Genomic DNA, 20,552 nt, shown 5'->3' with positions numbered 1-20,552 from the left:
AAAAGTGTTTTATTTTATAAATTTTTTTTAAAAAAAGACAACTATTTTTCATAAAAGCGTTGTGTTTATGTCAATGACCATTTTTGTTGTAATATATATTTACGGACAGAATTTTCTAGAAAATGATATTTTTAAGTTGATGATTCATGCATGTATTTTATGATAAGATTATGAGCATGTAAAGAAAATATTTTTGGGAATTTGATGTGATTTGTGACACTCATGGGATTGGAAGTTAGGATACTGGGCCCGATGACCTCTCCACTTATGTTCAAGAGCCTATGGATCCCCGTGTTAAGGTTGGATGAAGTGGCATAAGAGTCGTAGGAAATCTCCGTGTTAAGGTTGGGTGAACCTCGCCGCCACGTACGTTGTTATTTAGATTGATCAATCGCTTATGGTTGCACTTTACTTATATGACCCACAGGAAAATGATTTTTATGTTTATTACATGCCAATGCTTATGTTACGTATTTATGTTACGTATTATGTTTATGATCAAGATTATGATGATGTTTACGTTTATGACTCAGTATTATGCAAAAGTTTTTATGATCATGCATGCATAAGACACTTCAGGATATTTTTATACGATATGTGCTTGTATGCGACCTTATTATGTAGTATTTGTTATTAAAGGGTAGAGCATGCTAAGCCTCTAGGCTCATTAGATCTAAATGGTGTGCAGGTGAGTTTGATGTTAGTTAGGAGGTTGTGGTCCCGATTGGCGGCAAGGACCTCTGTGCCTCCGTGGCGCGCTAGCACTTCCGTGACCTTCTCGCTTTTATGTTTCAACGATTATGAGATTGTATTAAACTATTTTCGCATTTTACGTTATTGAACATTCATGCATGGATTTTTAATTTGTTCGAGTATTTTAAACTATTATCATACAATTGATTTTAATTATACATTATACTTTATAGAAAATCTATTTTAAGTATAGTTGCATGTATGTATGGGCATATATGTAGAGTTTTTAAAAAAAAATTTGAGTAAGGGTCGTTTCATTTGGTATCAGAGCAAGGTCCTTGAAGGGTCAGCTATCCTGCTTGGAGCTCAGAATTCGCACTGCCAGTCTGTGAGTTTTAAATGCTTTTAATTATGTTTTAAGAATGGGACCCACAAGTAGATTTTCACTGAATTTTTTTTAATAAAAGTTTTAAATTTAAATACTTAGTTATACATTACGGTTGCATGAGGGAATGTTGGGAATTCCAATATGCCTTCGAGATGCATAGTTGCGAGACGGGTAATCAGGATCCACCTTCGCCTCTACCTTCACCTGCTGGTCTACCACTCGCAGCTTTTGAGAGGGATAACATGGACATGTTAGCTGGTATCACCAGGCTACTTGAGCATCAGATTGGGCAGCCTAATAGGACCCACAAAGGGGACATCTCTAAGAAGTTCCGCAAGCAGGGACCGAAGGAGTTTGCAGGGACCATTGATCCACTTGTGGCCGAGGATTGTATTCGAGCGTTGGAGACGATCTTTTCCTAGATGAGGATCCCGGATGCTGATCAATTTAGATGCGCAATCTACATGCTAAAACATGATGCTCTTGGTGGGAGGGCGCAGTGGCTGGTCTTGACCTGGCCAGGATGACATGGAGGGTTTTCAAGACGGGTTTATTCAAGAAGAACTTCATAGAGGATGTGAGAGGCCAGCTGATTCGTGACTTCATGAGTCTCCGACGGGGAGATAGTGTTGGGAAACTGTGTTCAGATCAATTAGAATTGATACCCGGTGCAGCGGAAGTTTAAAAAATTTATTTTATTAATATGAAACGATTCCATATCTGGGTATCAAAACTTTCACGATTAAATTTGTGTAAATAAAATAAATAATCACAATTAAATATTTTACCTTAAAATCTCGAAGCGAGATTATGGACACCAACAGAATTTAATCTGCTCTTGTTGTATATCCCCGGAACTGATGAACGAACGTTTCTTCAATCAGGTCCACGAATAGAAAACAAAACCCTCTGATTGACTGCACTAGAAATCAATCAGAAGTTTGCGTAGAGAATAAACAGATATGATCTGTTAATCCGAATTGTAATTTTTCACAAAAATCACAAGACCGAATTTTCTCCGAAAAGGGACAGAAGATTTCGAAAATCCTCTTGAAATATTTTGTAGTGTTTTCGAAAATTCTAATAATGAATTGCATGTAATTTTTGAACACTGCACATATATTTATAGATAATTTCTAGTTATAATTGTATCAGGACTCTAACTCCTTAAAGCCCACAATCCATAACTTAAGCCCAACAAGCCAAGCCTGTTGTTATAGAAATTAATATAAAATTCATCGTGACTCCGATTGATAAACTGATTTCACCAATGTGCACAGAAACCATTTCTGCATCTTTTAGAGTCAAGATAATTTTTCTGAATCCGAATTCAGTAATTTCCAAAAATGCCCATCCCTATGTAATTTTAGAAAATCCCACTCCCTTTAGTTAAAAAAGTCCAACTTCTCTTTCATTAAATTTAACTCTTTAAATTTAACTATCTCTACGGGGTTTTAGTAATCCATTACTTGTGTAACCCTCAATGGTTCAGGAATACAGCTAGCCGTGGGCTCACAACTCCTTGTGACTCGGAACAACAATTTCCGACTTACCCGTCGAATCATGGTAAGAGCGCCTAGCAACATCGCCCCATGATTCCCTAGGTATTACTGATAGTGCCTGCAAGAGCCAGTAGATTTTGGTTAGCGTACAGTACGGTCTCTTCATCCAAATATCCCAGATCGAATCAACAACCATTGGTATATCGAGAGTCATTCAAGATTCGATAACTATGCATAACATCTTGGAGATCTATTAGTGACATCGCATGTGTTACTAGGATAACCCATTAACCTAAAACACATCATGTACTCTGGCCAGAGATTCGTCACACTAATATCTCCTCAGATCGCATAGGATATCCACACTCGCAAGTATGTGGTGAATCCTTGACAACAAAGCATCGACTCCTATATGTGTCGTAACTGTACCCAATCCCGACACCTGATGACCCCAATAGAGTCGGTAAACGAGTCAAAGTACAGTACTAGCATATAGAGTCTCAATGATGTTTCAAGTAATAAGGACTAATGGTGTACAACCAAAACCGCGGACTTTATCCACTCGATAAGTGATAACCACTTGGAAAGCTCGAATAGGGTAGTTCGATCATTCATCATATGAATATCCATTTGCATGCTTTGAACATTTCTATGTTCCATACCAATGAAACGTGGTACTCGGCATCGCAAATGCTAGTCTCAATCTCGAGCGATCCTTATCCTTATTTGCGGATGGCTCAATTGACTAGAAACAGTTTAGAATATACAGTGACTATAAGATGTGTTTCATGATAGTCATCCCCATGTGCTACCACATCTTACATACACTATAATATATTCAAGGTCTTTATCAAAACAACAATAGTATATCATAATATAACAATATGAAGAAAGATAAAGTCAATGCCATTATAAAAGTGTAAATTATATTAAACAAAAGATTGTTTTACATAGAGTCATAAAAGCCCTTAGCCACAAGTTGGCTAACCGGGCACCCACTCTTTCAATCTCTCACTTGCCCTAAAGCCAACTAGTCATACTACGTAATCCCATTGCTTCCCAATTTTTGTCAAACAATGGTCCTGGCAAGGGCTTAGTAAGCGGATCAGCGATATTGTCTGTAGAGGCCACTCTCTCGACACTGATGTCTCCTCTTTCCACGATCTCCCGGATGATGTGGTATTTCCTCAGTACGTGTTTGGACTTTTGATGAGACCTTGGTTCCTTTGCCTGAGCAATGGCACCCGTGTTGTCACAGTACACCGGGATTGGACCAACAGCTTCAGGAATTACACCCAACTCTTGGATGAATTTCCTTATCCAAACCGCCTCTTTAGCAGCAGCTGATGCTACAATGTATTCTGCCTCAGTGGTGGAATCCGCTGTGGTGTCCTTCTTGGAACTCTTCCAAGAGACAGCACCACCATTGAGCACGAATACAAATCCAGAGGTTGATTTCGAGTCATCCACATCACATTGGAAGCTAGAGTCGGTATAGCCTTCCAACTTCAATTCTCTTCCTCCATAAACCATGAACAAATTCTTAGTCCTTCGCAAGTACTTAAGAATATCCTTCACGGCTTTCCAATGCATTTGAACGGGATTGGCTTGGTATCTGCTCGTGACGCTCAGAGCATAGGCCACATCCGGTCTGGTAGATATCATCCCATACATGATACTACCTATGGCTGATGCATATGGCACGTGTGTCATCTTCTCTATCTCTTCGTCAGTCTTGGGACACATAGACTTGGATAGAGAAACTCCATGACACATAGGTAGATGTCCTCTCTTGGACTCATCCATAGAAAACCTTTTCAATATGGTGTCGATGTAGGTTGATTGAGTGAGTCCTATCATTCTTTTAGATCTATCTCTATAGATCTGAATTCCTAGAATATAGGATGCCTCACCTAAATCCTTCATCGAGAATCTACCTGATAACCATATCTTTGTTGACTGCAACATCCCTACATCATTCCCCATGAGTAGGATGTCATCAACATAAAGTACTAAGAATGTTACCGCATTCTTAACTACTTTCTTGTACACGCATGGTTCCTCCGGGTTCTTGATAAAACCAAAATCCTTTATTGTTTCATCAAATTTCTGGTTCCAACTTCTTGATGCTTGTTTGAGACCATAGATTGATCTCTGAATCTTGCATACCTTATGCTCGCTTCCCATGGATGTGTATCTCTCAGGCTGCGTCATATAGATCTCTTCCTTAATGTTTCCATTAAGAAATGCAGTCTTTACATCCATTTGCCATATCTCATAGTCATACCATGCTGCTATGGCAATAAGGATTCTTATGGACTTGAACATTGCGACTGGTGAAAAGGTTTCATCATAGTCAACTCCTTGTCTTTGAGTATAACCTTTTGCCACCAATCGTGCCTTGTAGGTCAATACCTTTCCATCAGGCCCAAGCTTCCTCTTGTAGATCCATTTGCACCCAATTGGAACAATTCCATCGTGAGGATCTACTAAAGACCAAACTTGGTTAGAATGCATCGAGTCTATTTCCGATTGCATAGCTTCAAGCCATAAATTCGAATTCGCATCAGAAATTGCTTCCTTTAAGTTTCTTGGATCACATCCAATGACGGGTTCACTTTGATCCCCTTCAAGAAGAAGACCATATCTAAGAGGAGGCCTAGAAGTCCTCTCGGATCTCCTAGTAATAGGCGTGTCTTGTGATGATTCTTGAGGTGTAGGATCGCTATTTTGTATCTCGGGTTTTTCTTGAATTTCTTCGAGTTCCATCATCTTGTCTTTCTTATCCAATAAGAACTCCTTCTCCAAGAAGGTGGCATTCCTTGAAACAAACACTTTTGTTTCAGCAGGATGGTAGAAATAATATCCGATTGAATTCTTCGGATACCCTACAAAATAACATAAAGTGGATCGACTATCCAATTTATCTCCCACTGTCTGCTTCACGTAAGCAGGACATCCCCAAATCCTCAAGTACGAATACTTAGGAGCTTTGCCATTCCATAACTCGTATGGTGTTTTATTTACTGCTTTAGTGTGGACGTTGTTTAACAACAATACCGCCGTTTCAAGCGCGTAGCCCCAAAACGAAGGTGGGAGCTCAGTGAAGCTCATCATGGATCGAACCATGTCCAACAAAGTTCGATTGCGACGCTCCGAAACACCATTAAGATGAGGTGTCATAGGAGGAGTCCACTGAGAGAGAATCCCATTCTCTTTTAGATAGTCCAAAAACTCGGTACTTAAGTATTCTCCACCTCGATCCGATCGAAGTGCCTTAATACTTTTACCTAGTTTGTTTTCTACTTCAGCCTTGAATTCTTTGAACTTTTCAAATGCTTCAAACTTATATTTCATTAAATATAAATACCCATACCTAGAATGATCATCAGTAAAGGTAATGAAGTAGGTGTTGCCACATTTAGTACCAATCCTAAATGGACCGCAAACATCTGTATGGATCAAATCCAACAGATTTTGACTACGCTCAGGTTTCCCTTTGAAAGGAGATTTAGTCATTTTTCCCTTTAGGCAGGACTCACAAGTAGGTAGAGAGTTAATATCAAAAATATCAAACATGCCCTCTCCCACTAGCTTGTTCATCCTCCTTGAGGAAATATGACCTAGCCTAGCATGCCAAAGGTTTGCCGGGTTTTGACTATCGTCCTTCCTTTTAATTGTTGTTACCGGTTTATCAACATAATTAATTGGAACGTCTTTTAATTTTAAGCTATATAGATCGTTTTCAAGTTATCCATTTTCAATCAAACATTCATTCTTGTAAATATTGCAAATTCCATTTACAAAATTGCAAGAAAAAACTATCTCTATCAAGCATAGAAATAGATATAATGTTTTTGACCAAATCCGGAACATATAAAACATCTCTCAAAAATAACTTAAAATTGTTCTGCAAAACTAAATAAATGTCTCCTATAGCTTTGGCTTCGACTCTAGAACCATTCCCGAGCCTTAGCTGGGTCTCACCCATCCTTAGCTTATTACTTCTTGTCATCATTTGCAACTCATTGTAAATGAGAGATCTATATCTGGTATCCAATACCCAAGAAGTAGTATTAAGTAAAACATTTATTTCAATGTAAAACATACCCTTTGCAGTTCTCAACTGCTCGAGGTATTCCTTGCAGTTACGTTTTCAATGACCGGGTTTCTTGCAGTAATGGCAAACTTGTTTAAACTTGTCGAATTTTGCATGTAACATTTGGCCTTGAGATCATGGTCCAACCATTTCTCTAGTTCGGCCAACCTTTCGGCAGTTACATCAGCCGAGGCTGTTTTCGGAGAAGCCTTTTCTAACACTTAGAAAATCTTTTCCGAACTCAGGACAATCTTAACTTATGGAACCATCCTGTATAGATTGCGCCAGAAAATTTGTTTTGTTCGAGAATTGAAACATGTGGATTACGAATTCATTGTAATGAAATACTGAGATGAAACAGACAATAATCGATGATTTGTTTAATAATTTACTAAGACATAAAATATGGCGAATTTTATTTTATGAATCACACTCCCACTATTTTGACGATTTCACCACCCTCTAGTGAAAACGAGAAACATTTTCTTTAGTGGGAACATAGAGTCCAATTGACAAACTATAGTCCCGAATAATATCAGCCAACCATAATTTTCAAAAGGTAGAGCCCAATTGCTTCCAAAGCAACCTCCACGTTTTTACCTCATGTCCAATAAGGGCCCAATAATATGACGCCGTTTATTGTGACATGTCAAGATAACCCATCAATATTAAGTTGTGATGGACGGTCGCCATGTGGATCCCCAATAATATGAGCCAATCCCATGGGAGTTCCACCCAACTTACAACATGTGTCGATCCAATGTACAGCTTTCCGACGAACGGGCCCCCCAATAATATGAGCCGGACCGTATCCGCGGGTAGCATCACATACATTGATCATTGATGGAAGGTAGGAATATTTAAACAATATTTAAAATTCCTTTTGTTTATCTTGATATCAATTTTAAATCATATTTAAAATGAGGGATTTTATTTTGAAAATTTGTCTCATCATGCAATTTATGTATGCTTGCGGGATTCATACAATTTTGTCTAAACATGCATACATCAATAATATCATATATTATTTAAGGATGATCGATCCCATTAACTAATCGACCCGTGGTTGCCAATCATGAGTCTAAGTCCAATCCTAGGTGATATGTAAGTATGCAATGCAATCCTATTACATTGTGCTTCCAATTTATATTTCTTCGGTCTTCATTGTCTGCTGGGCCCACCATTTCTTCAAATATTTGTTTTCCACTAAGTCTAATAAATTTACTATAAATTTCGATAACAAATATGGGATACATTTTAGGGATGGAAACGGGCCATAAACCAGGCCCACTTTTATTACATATGACAATTATATTGGGTTATAAACCAAGCCCATTAATAAACACCAACAACAATAAGACAAATGTAAATCACCTAACATCCACCTAAAACATTGGTCATGGCAATCGATCATCCTTTTATCCAATAATTAATTTAATAATTAAAATAATTGGATAAACATGCAATGACATCATAATTAAAAGATAAAATCATATTTTATCTTATCCATCCATAAGATCATATCTTATCATCAATTGTACCAAAATAATTAATTTTATAAAATATAATTTAACGGATAAAATTTATAAATTTTTCAAAAATTCAAATTTATCCAAAAATCAATTTTAAAAATTTCGGACTCGAACAATTCGATCCGATGCCTCGTGATCTAATCAAAAAAAAATTTCGATCGGATCAAACACTAGAATTTCAAAAATTCAAAATTTTTTCAAAAATTAAAATTTAATTTTCCGGGCTGCCCGGGACAATCCCGGGCAGCCCGTCGCTGCCCGATTTGCCCATTAAAATTTAATTTTAAATTTTCATTTTGTTTCAAAAACCGAGGCTTAAAAATTTTGTACAATCGATTAATTTAATCGTTTGATCTGAGCAACCTGGCTCTGATACCACTGTTGGGAAACTGTGTTCAGATCAATTAGAATTGATACCCAGTGCAGCGAAAGTTTAAAAAATTTATTTTATTAATATGGAAAGATTTCATATCTGGGTATCAAAACTTTCACGATTAAATTTGTGTAAGTAAAATAAATAATCACAATTAAATATTTTACCTTAAATTCTCGAAGCGAGATTATGGACACCAACAGAATTTAATCTGCTCTTGTTGTATATCCCCGGAACTGATGAACGAACGTTTCTTCAATCAGGTCCACAAATAGAAAACAAAACCCTTTGATTGACTGCACTAGAAATCAATCAGAAGTTTGCGTAGAGAATAAACAGATATGATCTGTTAATCCGAATAGTAATTTTTCACAAAAATCACAAGACCGAATTTTCTCCGAAAAGGGATAGAAGATTTCGAAAATCCTCTTGAAATATTTTGTAGTGTTTTCGAAAATTCTAATAATGAATTGCATGTAATTTTCGAACACTGCACATATATTTATAGATAATTTCTACTTATAATTGTATCAGGACTCTAACTCCTTAAAGCCCACAATCCATAACTTAAGCCCAACAAGCCAAGCCTGTTGTTATAGAAATTAATATAAAATTCATCGTGACTCCGATTGATAAACTGATTTCACCAATGTGCACAGAAACCATTTCTGCATCTTTTAGAGTCAAGATAATTTTTCTGAATCCGAATTCAGTGATTTCCAAAAATGCCCATCCCTATGTCATTTTAGGAAATCCCACTCCCTTTAGTTAAGAAGTCCAACTTCTCTTTCATTAAATTTAACTCTTTAAATTTAACTATCTCTACGGGGTTTTAGTAATCCATTACTTGTGTAACCCTTAATGGTTCAGGAATACAGCTAGCCGTGGGCTCACAACTCCTTGTGACTCAGAACAACAATTTCCGACTTACCCATTGAATCATGGTAAGTGCGCCTGGCAACATCGCCCCATGATTCCCTAGGTATTACTGATAGTGCCTGCAAGAACCAGTAGATTTTGGTTAGCGTACAGTACGGTCCCTTCATCCAAATATCCCGATCGAATCAACAACCATTGGTATATCGAGAGTCGTTTGAGATTCGATAACTATGCATAACATCTTGGAGATCTATTAGTGACATCGCATGTGTTACTAGGATAACCCATTAACATAAAACACATTATGTACTCTGGCCAGAGATTCGTCACACTAATATCTCCTCAGATCGCATAGGATATCCACACTCGCAAGTATGTGGTGAATCCTTGACAACAAAGCATCGACTCCTATATGTGTCATAACTGTACCCAATCCCGACACCTGATGACCCCAATAGAGTCGGTAAACGAGTCAAAGTACAGTACTAGCATATAGAGTCTCAATGATGTTTCAAGTAATAAGGACTAATGGTGTACAACCAAAACCGCGGACTTTATCCACTCGATAAGTGATAACCACTTGGAATGTCCGAATAGGGTAGTTCGATCATTCATCATATGAATATCCATTTGCATGATTTGAACATCTCTATGTTCCATACCAATGAAACGTGGTACTCGGCATCGCAAATGCTAGTCTCAATCTTGAGCGATCCTTATCCTTATTTGCGAACGGCTCAATTGACTAGGAACAGTTTAGAATATACAGTGAATATAAGATGTGTTTCATGATATCCATCCCCATGTGCTACCACATCTTACATACACTATAGTATATTCAAGGTCTTTATCAAAACAACAATAGTATATCATAATATAACAATATGAAGAAAGATAAAGTCAATGCCATTATAAAAGTGTAAATTATATTAAACAAAAGATTGTTTTACATAGAGTCATAAAAGCCCTTAGCCACAAGTTGGCTAACCGGGCACCCACTCTTTCAGATAGGTCTGTGGCTGAGTTTTTGAGGCAGTTCGAGCGGAGGTGTCACTTCGTGCCCACTAATGCTTCAGTGGAGAGCGTGAGGCTGCGATATTTCACTGAGGGCTTGGGGTCTTACTTCAAGCATGATGTTTGGACATGATGACGTTCAAGGTAGCGGTGAATCGAGCGTACCGATCTTAGAATGGGAGGAAGAAGATGCAGGATGACTTCCAGAAGAAGGGGAAGTTACAGCAGTCATCTAGAGGACATTACTTGCAGCAGCCAGCGAAGAATCCTTATCTTGGGTCTTTTAAGGGCTCAGATTCTCCTTGACCATAGCAGCAGCGGCAGCAAAGGCGACAGGGCTAGCAGAGACAACACCATTAGGAGCAGTTGCCCCTAGCTCTGGAGGGGTACCTTTTTGCAGACAGTGTCAGAGGCATCATGCTGGATAGTGTTTGGTTGGCTCAGACAGGTGCTACCATTGCAAGGAGCCGGAACATATTTCAAGGAACTGTCCCAAGAAGAGGCAGAGCACGGGGCGCTTGTTTGTGATGCAGGCTGAGGAGGCAGATCATGATACTTCTCTTATCGCGGATAATCTTAATTTGCGTTCTTAAATTTCAGTTATTGGGATGCTTAGTTAAGATTTGCATTAGAAATTGCTTGACTGTTTGCTGTGTTTTAGAAATTCATGTGTAAGATTAGATGTAAATTTTGAATTTGTGAATTTAACATGCTTAGGATTGAAATTTAGATGCTAATTTGTTTCTCTAGAAGAATGATCTATATATGTTGGGAAATCTTTTGCGTGCAGGGAAAGTTAGCATTAGAGGTGTTGCTACGTTTGAGTTGCTAGATTCTGGAGCAACGCATTCCTTTTTCTTTCAGTAATTTTTGAGAATTTTTGCAACTGTTTTCTATATGTTTAGATGCGAATGTTTGGTTGGAGAGAATGTTTTGAGAATTCTATTAGAGAGTTGACTGATTGCTATTGAGGAATTTAGATTTTATTTTTTCTCAAGAATCGTTGAGCCAAATGATTCGGTTCAAGATTACTCTATAGAAATGTATTAGTTTGCTGCAGATATGAAATTATGGAAATTAGGCGATAGTCCTAATCGAGTAATGAGGCATTTCTTGACGCTTAGTTGATATTATGAGGGATTGGGAAGGTACTTTTGGGATATCAGAAAACCAGTTACTTGAGCCATTTTATCTATTATTTCTGGAAATATTGGAATCCTTCTTGTAATTCATGCATTCCTTGATTCGCATGACATTGGTCATTGAAGATTCAATCAATTTGGCATCAATTGATATTTCGAGTATGAATTGCAAAAATTTGTATTTCTTGAGAACTTGAATTCTAATTCTGGACATGTATAGTGATTTGAGTGAGTATTGTTATTCTATTCCATTGTGATATCGATTATATTTTGTTGACATCAGATTATGTCTTGGGACTTTATTCCTTTTTTTTTTTATGTGTGCGTGCTGATTTCCTTGTGAATGATGCCACACTGACAGCCCTGATTTTGATTTGTCTTGATAATGGGGGATGATGTCTTACCCATGGACGGGTGATCACCTAATTTGATATTGATTAATTGGCTTGCATCCCTTGTTCAAGGAGCCTTGAGTTTGATTCACTCACCCCTTGTATTTAGCTGCAAGTGAGTTGTTTCCATTTATCAGAATTGTCTTCCAAAGTATTGTATTTTGTTAATTTTTCTGAACCATATCCCTTCGATTTCGATTTAATTATGACCCAACAAGTTATTGATTGAGCTGAGTTATATTGAACGTCGTCTTGACTTTGTTTTGGGCTCGTAACTTATATGGTCGATAGCACCATTAGAATTTAGTTTTTGGCGGACACCAGATAGAATCGTGAGACTGTTGATATCGAGGATTGATAAGTGCATTTTGGGCACTTAATTTGTATATGGTTTTACTTGAATTTTGTAATTTATTGGTAGATATTGCGTGAAATTGTTGTTGTTTTTGTGTTTTTAGGAAGTTATGGACTTCAATGTGTTCAAGTGAAAATAAGCTTAAAAGATGGAAGTTTACAAGGAAATTCAAGAGTTGGAAAAGAGAAGAAAAAGACTGAGTTCGAGCTGGAGGGGCGCCCGCCCTATCCCTAGGCGCGCCCGCGCTGTTACTGAAGAACTCAAAAAGAAAAGTCGAGTTGAGGGCACGCCCGCTCTGACCCTAGGCGCGCCCGCGCCATTGAAGAATGTTCAAAAGTTTGTGTTGCGAATTGAGAGCGCGCCCGCCCTGTTTCTGGCGCGCCCGCGCCATCATCTGTTTGGAATATTAGAGTCCGATTGTTTATGGAAACTTTGGGGATATTTTTGGTATTATTTTGGACGATTGTTAGGTCATATTTAGGGGATTTTTCGGAGTCATAGGAACGATCTATCAGCCGCCAATACACACAATATTCGAGAGAACACTTCTGTGAGTTTTTGGAGTTGAAGAACTGAAGATTGCTTGGAACGAAGACGAAGACTTTTCGACCGGACACGGAAGAAAGACTACGGCTTTGTTTCTTCTTTTTATTTTCTTTTGATTGTTGAATTATGGTTGAGATATTAAACATTATTTGGTTTTTATTGAATTCGAGCATGAACTAAACTTTTCTAGTCTAGAGGTTGACGTAGCTTGGTTGAGACATATTCATGAATCTTTGATTTTAATAAGTTGAATTTCTATAGATTAATTGTGTTTCTAGAATTGAATGTCTTCTTAATTTATTGGCCATAAATTGAGTTGTTATATTTACTTAGAATCATTGCTCGGGAGAGGGGATTTTGAGTAGGATCAATAGGAACTACACTGTTAATTGTTTATATAGCTCGGGAGAGTATATAGCTTTAATAGAACCTTTAAGGAACATCATTTTACACATATCACTACATCTAGATTTTTAATAGGGATATTGAAATCGAATTGTAGTTGATACACTCTATTTGTTGCTCGGGAGAGGGGAATAGAATAATCTAAGTGTTCTTGGTTATTAATCAAAGGAAATTCATAAAATAGATTAATTAGGATTGAATATTGTGGAGACCAAGTGAAATCAAAACCTCTGGACTATTTTTCTCTGATTTATAATTTCTCGAAATTTGTGTGTGTGTGACCTTGATAATTTCTCTTTATTTATTTTATTTATTCTGAAAAATTCTCGACGTTTGATTTTCTAGATAAAATTAAGACTATTTTAATTACAAGTATTGAATATTTTCATTTTACTCCCTGTGGGATCTGACACTCTCTCTTTCATTATACTAAAACTTGACACTCGTACGCTTGCGAGGAAATTTCATAACAAGTTTTTGGCGCCGTTGCCAGGGAGTAATTTTGATTATTTTTTAGTCTTGTTACCAATTAGTCGAAGTTTTAATTTAGAGTTTTCTTTATTTTGATTTAAGTACTAATAAATTGCTATTGTTCTTAATTGCAGTTTATGCGAAGATTTCAAAGTGCGAATTCTTTTCTCTTTGATCCAGAGATTGAACGAACTGCAAGAGCTTTGAGAAAAGCTAGGAGAGAAGAACAATTAAACATGACTGAAGAAGATGTCAATGAATTGCCTTTGGTGCCAATTAGAGATCATTTCAGGCCAACGATCCAGGCTCACTATTCTGGAATCACTAGAGGGACAATAAATGCCAACAACTTTGAGTTGAAGCCGGCCTTAATCAACATGGTTCAGCAGAACCAATTCAATGGAACTGCCACAGCTGATCCTCACTTACACTTGCGCACTTTTCTAGAGATTACTGATACTGTTAAAATAAATGGTGTTTCTGAGGATACAATACGCTTACGTTTGTTTCCTTTTTCTCTCAGGGACAAGGCACAGAGTTGGCTGCAGTCATTGCCACTAGGATGCATAACAACTTGGGAGGGCATGGCTGTGAAATTCTTAGAGAAATTCTTTCCACCATCCAAGGCAACCCAGCTGAAGATTGAGATCAGTACCTTTCAACAGCATGATTCAGAACAGCTATACGAGGCATGGGAAATGTACAAAGATTTGTTAAGGCGTTGTCCTAATCATAATTTTGCAGATTGGGAAGAAATAGAGTTTTTCTACAATGGACTGAATGCGCCTACAAAAATGTCTGTGGACTCTGCTGCTGGAGGTACCATATTTGCCAAGGACCCCATTCAGGCTTATGATATGCTGGAACAGATGACTATCAATAGTTATCAATGGCCATCTGAACGTATGGGAGCCAAGAAAGGAGTGTACAGTGTGGATCCTCTTACATCCATTACTGCACAGCTATCTGCGTTGAGTACACAAGTGGCCTCTCTGAACAAGGTGAATATCGCAGAACCTGTAGGTGTGTCGGTTGCCATAGATGAATCTCATCCACCTGAGGAAGCTCAATATATAAATCCCAGAGGCTATGGAAACTATCGAGGTAACCCTCCTCCTAATACTTATCATCCTGGTTTACGTAACCATGAAAACTTTTCTTATGCCAACAACAAAAATGTGTTAAAACCCCCTCCGGGATTCAATACAAATCAAGGGGAAGGTAAAGCATCGTTGGAGGATGTGGTGTCTACATTTGTTACTGAATCTAACAAGCGGATGTCGAGGACTGAAACTCGAATGGACAGCATGGAGACACACATGTGTAGTTTGGGAGCTATGATGAAATCCATGGAGACACAGATTGGACAGCTTGCAAATGCTTTGAAGGATCAAAACAGAGGACAGTTTCCCAGCAATACTGAAGTGAATCCAAAAGAGCAGTGCAAAGCAGTTAAGTTGAGAAGTGGGAAGAAGTTAGAAGAGAAAGAGCAGAGCAAAGCCAAAGAAAGTGAAGAACCAGTGACTGAAGAAATTGTGGTTGAAGAGCCCAAGAAGGAAGCTGAATCTAAACCGATGTACAAGCCACATATTCCTTATCCACAGCGGTTTAAGAAGAAGGCACTTGATGAACAGTTTTCCAAGTTTCTAGATATCTTCAAGAAGATACACATCAATATTCCATTTGCAGATGCCTTGGAACAAATGCCTAATTATGCAAAATTCATCAAAGATGTAATGTCTAAGAAGAGGAGATTGCAGGACAACGAAGTGGTGAATTTGACAGAAGAATGTAGCGCAATCCTGCAAAAAAAGTTGCCACAAAAGCTGAAGGATCCAGAGAGTTTTACTATCCCTTGTTTTATTGGTGGTTCTAAGGTAAATAGAGCTTTATGTGATTTAGGAGCCAGTATAAATTTAATGCCTTTTTCTGTTTACAGGACTTTGGAGCTTGGAGAAGTTAGGGCAACCACCATCACATTACAGCTGGCTGATCGGAGTATCACATACCCACGGGGTATTGTGGAGGATGTTTTGGTAAAGGTCGATAAGTTCATATTTCCAGCAGATTTCCTGATTTTGGACATGGATGAAGATGAAGAAACTCCCTTGATTTTTGGGAGACCTTTTCTAGCTACTGCACGCGCATTGATCGATGTACACAAGGGAGAACTCACACTTTGAGTTGGTGGTGAAGCGGTGATTTTTAATATTTATCACACCATGAGGGACCCAAATGAGGTAAGCACATGTAAGAGAATTGAAATTATTGATTCTCATAACTCTTTTTCATGTGCAGGAAGTACGGATCCGCTCGAACGATGTTTGGTGGCGGACGAGGTGGTTGAGAAGGAAGAGGATTGGGAGTTACATGAACAAAAAGTATTCCTAGACAGCGCTCCGAAAGAAAAAATGGTGAGTTCTAAGGAATCTGAAACTTTGGAAAATAGTGCACCAGAGGTATCCCCTGAAACTCATGATCTGAAAGCATTGCCTGCGCACCTATGTTATGAATTTCTTGGTGAAAATTCTACTTGTCCTATTATTATATCTGCTCATTTGTTTGCTGTAGAAAAAGATAAGTTGTTGAGAGTTCTGAGAAATTTTAAAACCGCTCTAGGATGGTCAATTTCTGACATTAAGGGAATTAGTCCAACAATTTGCATGCATAAAATTTTGATGGAAGAGTCGTATACTCCTTATGTTGATCATCAGAGACGGTTGAATCCCGCCATGAAAGAGGTAGTTAAGAAAGAAGTTTTAAAGCTGTTGAATGCGGGAGTGATTTATGATATTTCTGACAGTAGTTGGGTATCTCCTGTTCAAGTAGTGCCTAAGAAGGGTGGGATTACTGTGGTTAAGAACGAGAATAATGAGTTAATCTCCACACGTACAGTAACTGGCTGGCGAGTTTGTATAGATTATAGGAAGTTGAATAAAGCTACTCGTAAAGATCATTTTCCACTTCCTTTTATTGATCAAATGCTTGATAAACTTGCTGGTTATTGCTATTACTGTTTCTTAGATGGTTATTCAGGCTATAATCAAATTGCTATAGCACCGGAAGATCAGGAGAAGACTACTTTTACGTGTCCCTATGGCACGTTTGCTTTCAGGAGGATGCCGTTTGGACTGTGTAATGCACCTGCAACTTTTCAGCAGTGTATGATGGCGATTTTTGCAGATATGGTGGAGGATGTGATGGAAGTGTTTATGGATGACTTTTCAGTATTTGGTTACTCTTTTGATCATTGCTTGCATAATGTGTCTCTTGTTTTGCAGAGGTGCCAAGAAAAGAATTTAGTTCTTAACTGGGAAAAATGTCACTTCATGGTTCAAGAGAGCATTGTCCTTGGACATAAAGTGTCATCCAATGGATTAGAGGTAGATCGAGCCAAAGTGGTTGCAATAGAGAAGCTTCCACCTCCGAAGAATATCAAGGGCATCAGAAGTTTTTTAGGCCATGCAGGGTTTTATCGGCGATTCATCAAGGATTTCTCTAAGATTACAAAACCCCTGTGTAATTTACTTGAAAAATATTCTACATTCATTTTTGATGATGATTGTTTGCAGGCCTTTGAAAAGATCAAGACGGCATTGACCACAACACCCATCATGATTGTGCCAGATTGGAAGGAGCCCTTTGAGCTTATGTGCGATGCTAGTGACTATGCAGTGGGTGCGGTATTAGGCCAAAGGAGAGATAAGATTTTCAGAGCTATATATTACGCCAGTCGCACCATGGATGACGCACAGCAAAACTACACTACCACCGAAAAAGAGATGCTTGCAGTAGTTTTTGCTTTTGATAAATTTCGTCCATATTTAATTGGTACTAAAGTAGTTATTTATACTGACCATGCAGCAATTCGCTACTTGTTTACCAAAAAGGATGCCAAGCCACGCTTGATAAGGTGGATTCTACTTTTACAAGAGTTTGATTTTGAGATCAAGGACAAGAAGGGTAGCGAAAATCAAGTTGCTGATCACTTGTCAAGATTGGAGCTAGAAGACGTGAAGGAGAAGGAGAGCATAAATGAATTGTTTCCGGATGAACAAATCTTTGAGGTAAGTTCCTTTATTCCATGGTTTGCTGATATTGCGAATTTCTTGTCTTGTGGTGCTATGCCTCCAGAGTTGAATAGACATCAAAAGAAGAAGTTTTTCCATGACGTTAAGTTCTACTTGTGGGATGATCCCTATGTTTTCAAACGTTGTGCCGATCAAGTGATTCGAAGATGTATGGCGGGGCAAGAAGCAAATGAAATTTTGGAACAATGCCATTCTTCCCCCTATGGAGGACATTTTGGACCCACCCGAACTGCTGCTAAGGTATTACAATCTGGTTTTTATTGGCCTACTTTGTTTAAAGATAGTTATACCTTGGTGAAATCATGTGATAAGTGTCAAAGAACGGGAACTATTTCAAGAAGGCATGAATTACCCCTCACAAATATTTTAGAAGTAGAATTATTTGATGTGTGGGGTATTGATTTTATGGGTCCCTTTCCCCCTTCTTTTGGGTACACTTATATTTTATTAGCAGTTGATTACGTTTCGAAGTGGGTGGAAGCCATTGCCACCTCGACTAATGACGCTCGTGTTGTAGTTAAATTTTTGCAAAGGAATATCTTCACGCGGTTTGGAACTCCACGAGCAATAATCAGTGATGAAGGTACGCATTTCTGCAATAAGATTTTTAATACCTTGCTCACTAAGTATGGTGTCAAACATAAGGTGGCGTGTGCATACCATCCTCAAACCAATGGCCAGGCGGAGATCTCTAACCGGGAAATCAAACAAATCTTGGAGAAAATGGTTAAGACAAATTGGAAAGATTGGCCAATCAAGCTAGATGACGCTATTTGGGCCTACCGCACTGCATTCAAAACACCCATTGGGATGCCTCCCTACAGGCTGGTTTTTGTTAAGGCATGTCATTTACCGTTGGAATTGGAGCACAAGGCGTTTTGAGCTATCAAGAAGCTAAACATGGATCTCGAAGCATCCGGAGAGTTGCGGAAACTACAGTTGAATGAATTGGATGAATTCCGAAGTGAAGCATATGAGAATGCCAAAATCTACAAAGAGCAAACAAAGAAGTGGCATGATAAAGTCATTGTGCATAAGGAATTCAAAACGGGTCAGAAAGTTTTGCTATTTAACTCTCGTTTGAAATTATTTCCAAGGAAGTTGAAATCGCGATGGTCAGGGCCGTTTCTCGTTGAGACTTTTTATCCACATGGTGCCATTGAATTGCGATGTACAGATGGAAGAGTTTTCAAGGTCAATGGGCAGAGAGTCAAGCACTACTTTGGCAATGAAGTACCACCCGCATCCAGCGCATTGCTTAATGATCCCAACTAAAGACTGGTGCAAGTCGGGCTGCGGACTTTAAACCAAGCGCTTTTTGGGAGGCCACCTAATATATATTTTTTTTTTTAGTTTTTTTTTTTGCTTTCTCGTTTTAATTTTGTTTTTAGTTTTTACTGTTAATTTTGTTGTTTTGGAAGTAATTTGTTTTTTTTCTTTGATTTTTTCAGTATTTTGGATGCCAATCTCGAGTCGAAGGCGCGCCCGCCCCACCTACAGGCGCGCCCGCGCAGTCACGTATTCAATCCAATCAACTTTTCTCGAGATTAAGGGGTGCCCGCTCTGATCTTAGGCGCGCCCGCGCCGCTCCTGCAATGATTTTGTGAATTTTTTCGAGCTCAAGGCGCGCCCGCCCCTTCTTCAGCGCGCCCGCGCCATCCCTGTACCATATTTTTGAAAAAATTTTCGAGATGCAGGTGCGCCCGCCCTTACCACTCGCGCGCCCGCCCTTACCACTCGCGCGCCCGCCCCGACACCGATTTCTTCCATATAACCTACTCTTTTCTTTTCTTCCTCCCAAATCTTTTCCCTATTTCTTGTCCACCTTCTTCCTCACGATTTTTCCCCTCTTCTATTGTTTTAATCGGCTCGTCTACCTCCTTATCTCAACCCCCCACAATCTAATTTCTTTCATCATCTATTTGACGCGGGACGGTCGAACCACTTTTATCCAGGGCACGTCTCATTTAATTTTTGGAGGATTGTACATTGGGAAAGCTTTTGATTATCTACTCTTCTCGGACTCATATGGAGTAAGTCATTCTTTTGGTACTTCTACAAGTGTTTTGGGTGGTGAGTATTTTGAAATTCTACTCGTGCGATTCGTGGGTCTTGAAGTCTTAATTGATTAATCGATCTTTGAAGTGTGATTTCTATTGGATTGTTGCGGAAGCGGTTGTTGTTGTGTGTGGATTGTGGATTAGATTTAAGTTTGGGGAAGTTGTGATTGTGGTAAATTGGTTATTTGTTGCATGACTTGTGGTACACACTACGTGTTTGATTCATGGCACCAAAGAAGAAACAAAAATCTTTTACATCCTCTTCTCATGCTAATTCGGAGCCTGAGCCGCAGCGTTTCTGGAATGAGAGTGCCGAACAGCATTATCAAAATTGTCTAGGCAAAATGATATTACCGGAGCGTGGGTTTGACACGACATTGGGATTTGGGAACGATGAGTTTTTGCCTACAATTGGTAGGGCTGTGAATGGGCGTCAATGGTTAAATTTTGTTAAGCCACCTCAGGATGCAGTCGTCCCAGTCGTTCGTGAATTTTATGCGAACTTGAAAGTAAAGCACATGCAGTTGAAAGTGCTTGTCCGAGGCCAGCTGGTTCCTTTTGATGCTCACACTATTAACACCCTGTACAACCTTCCGCCAGTATTTCATGA

At 38.6% G+C, this 20,552-nt stretch overlaps 1 protein-coding gene across 1 annotated transcript; it reads left to right on the top strand.

Annotated features, from left to right (window-relative positions):
* The first annotated feature begins 18,782 nt into the window (after positions 1-18,782).
* Positions 18,783-19,157, top strand: LOC140889085 (uncharacterized). The gene has a single exon (XM_073296791.1). It carries the CDS (start codon positions 18,783-18,785, stop codon positions 19,155-19,157), a length of 375 nt encoding a protein of 124 aa, XP_073152892.1.
* The last annotated feature ends 1,395 nt before the right edge of the window (positions 19,158-20,552 follow it).

Source organism: Henckelia pumila, chromosome 3 (assembly GCF_033568475.1).
Source record: "Henckelia pumila isolate YLH828 chromosome 3, ASM3356847v2, whole genome shotgun sequence".
Lineage (NCBI taxonomy): Eukaryota > Viridiplantae > Streptophyta > Magnoliopsida > Lamiales > Gesneriaceae > Henckelia > Henckelia pumila.
Note: the sequence above shows the minus strand (reverse complement) of the source record. Positions and strands in the feature narration are given on the sequence as shown.

Bases quoted from the DNA above. Each gene is read 5' to 3' on its own strand.
- LOC140889085 (XM_073296791.1), top strand. From the start codon at position 18,783: ATGGATCTCGAAGCATCCGGAGAGTTGCGGAAACTACAGTTGAATGAA.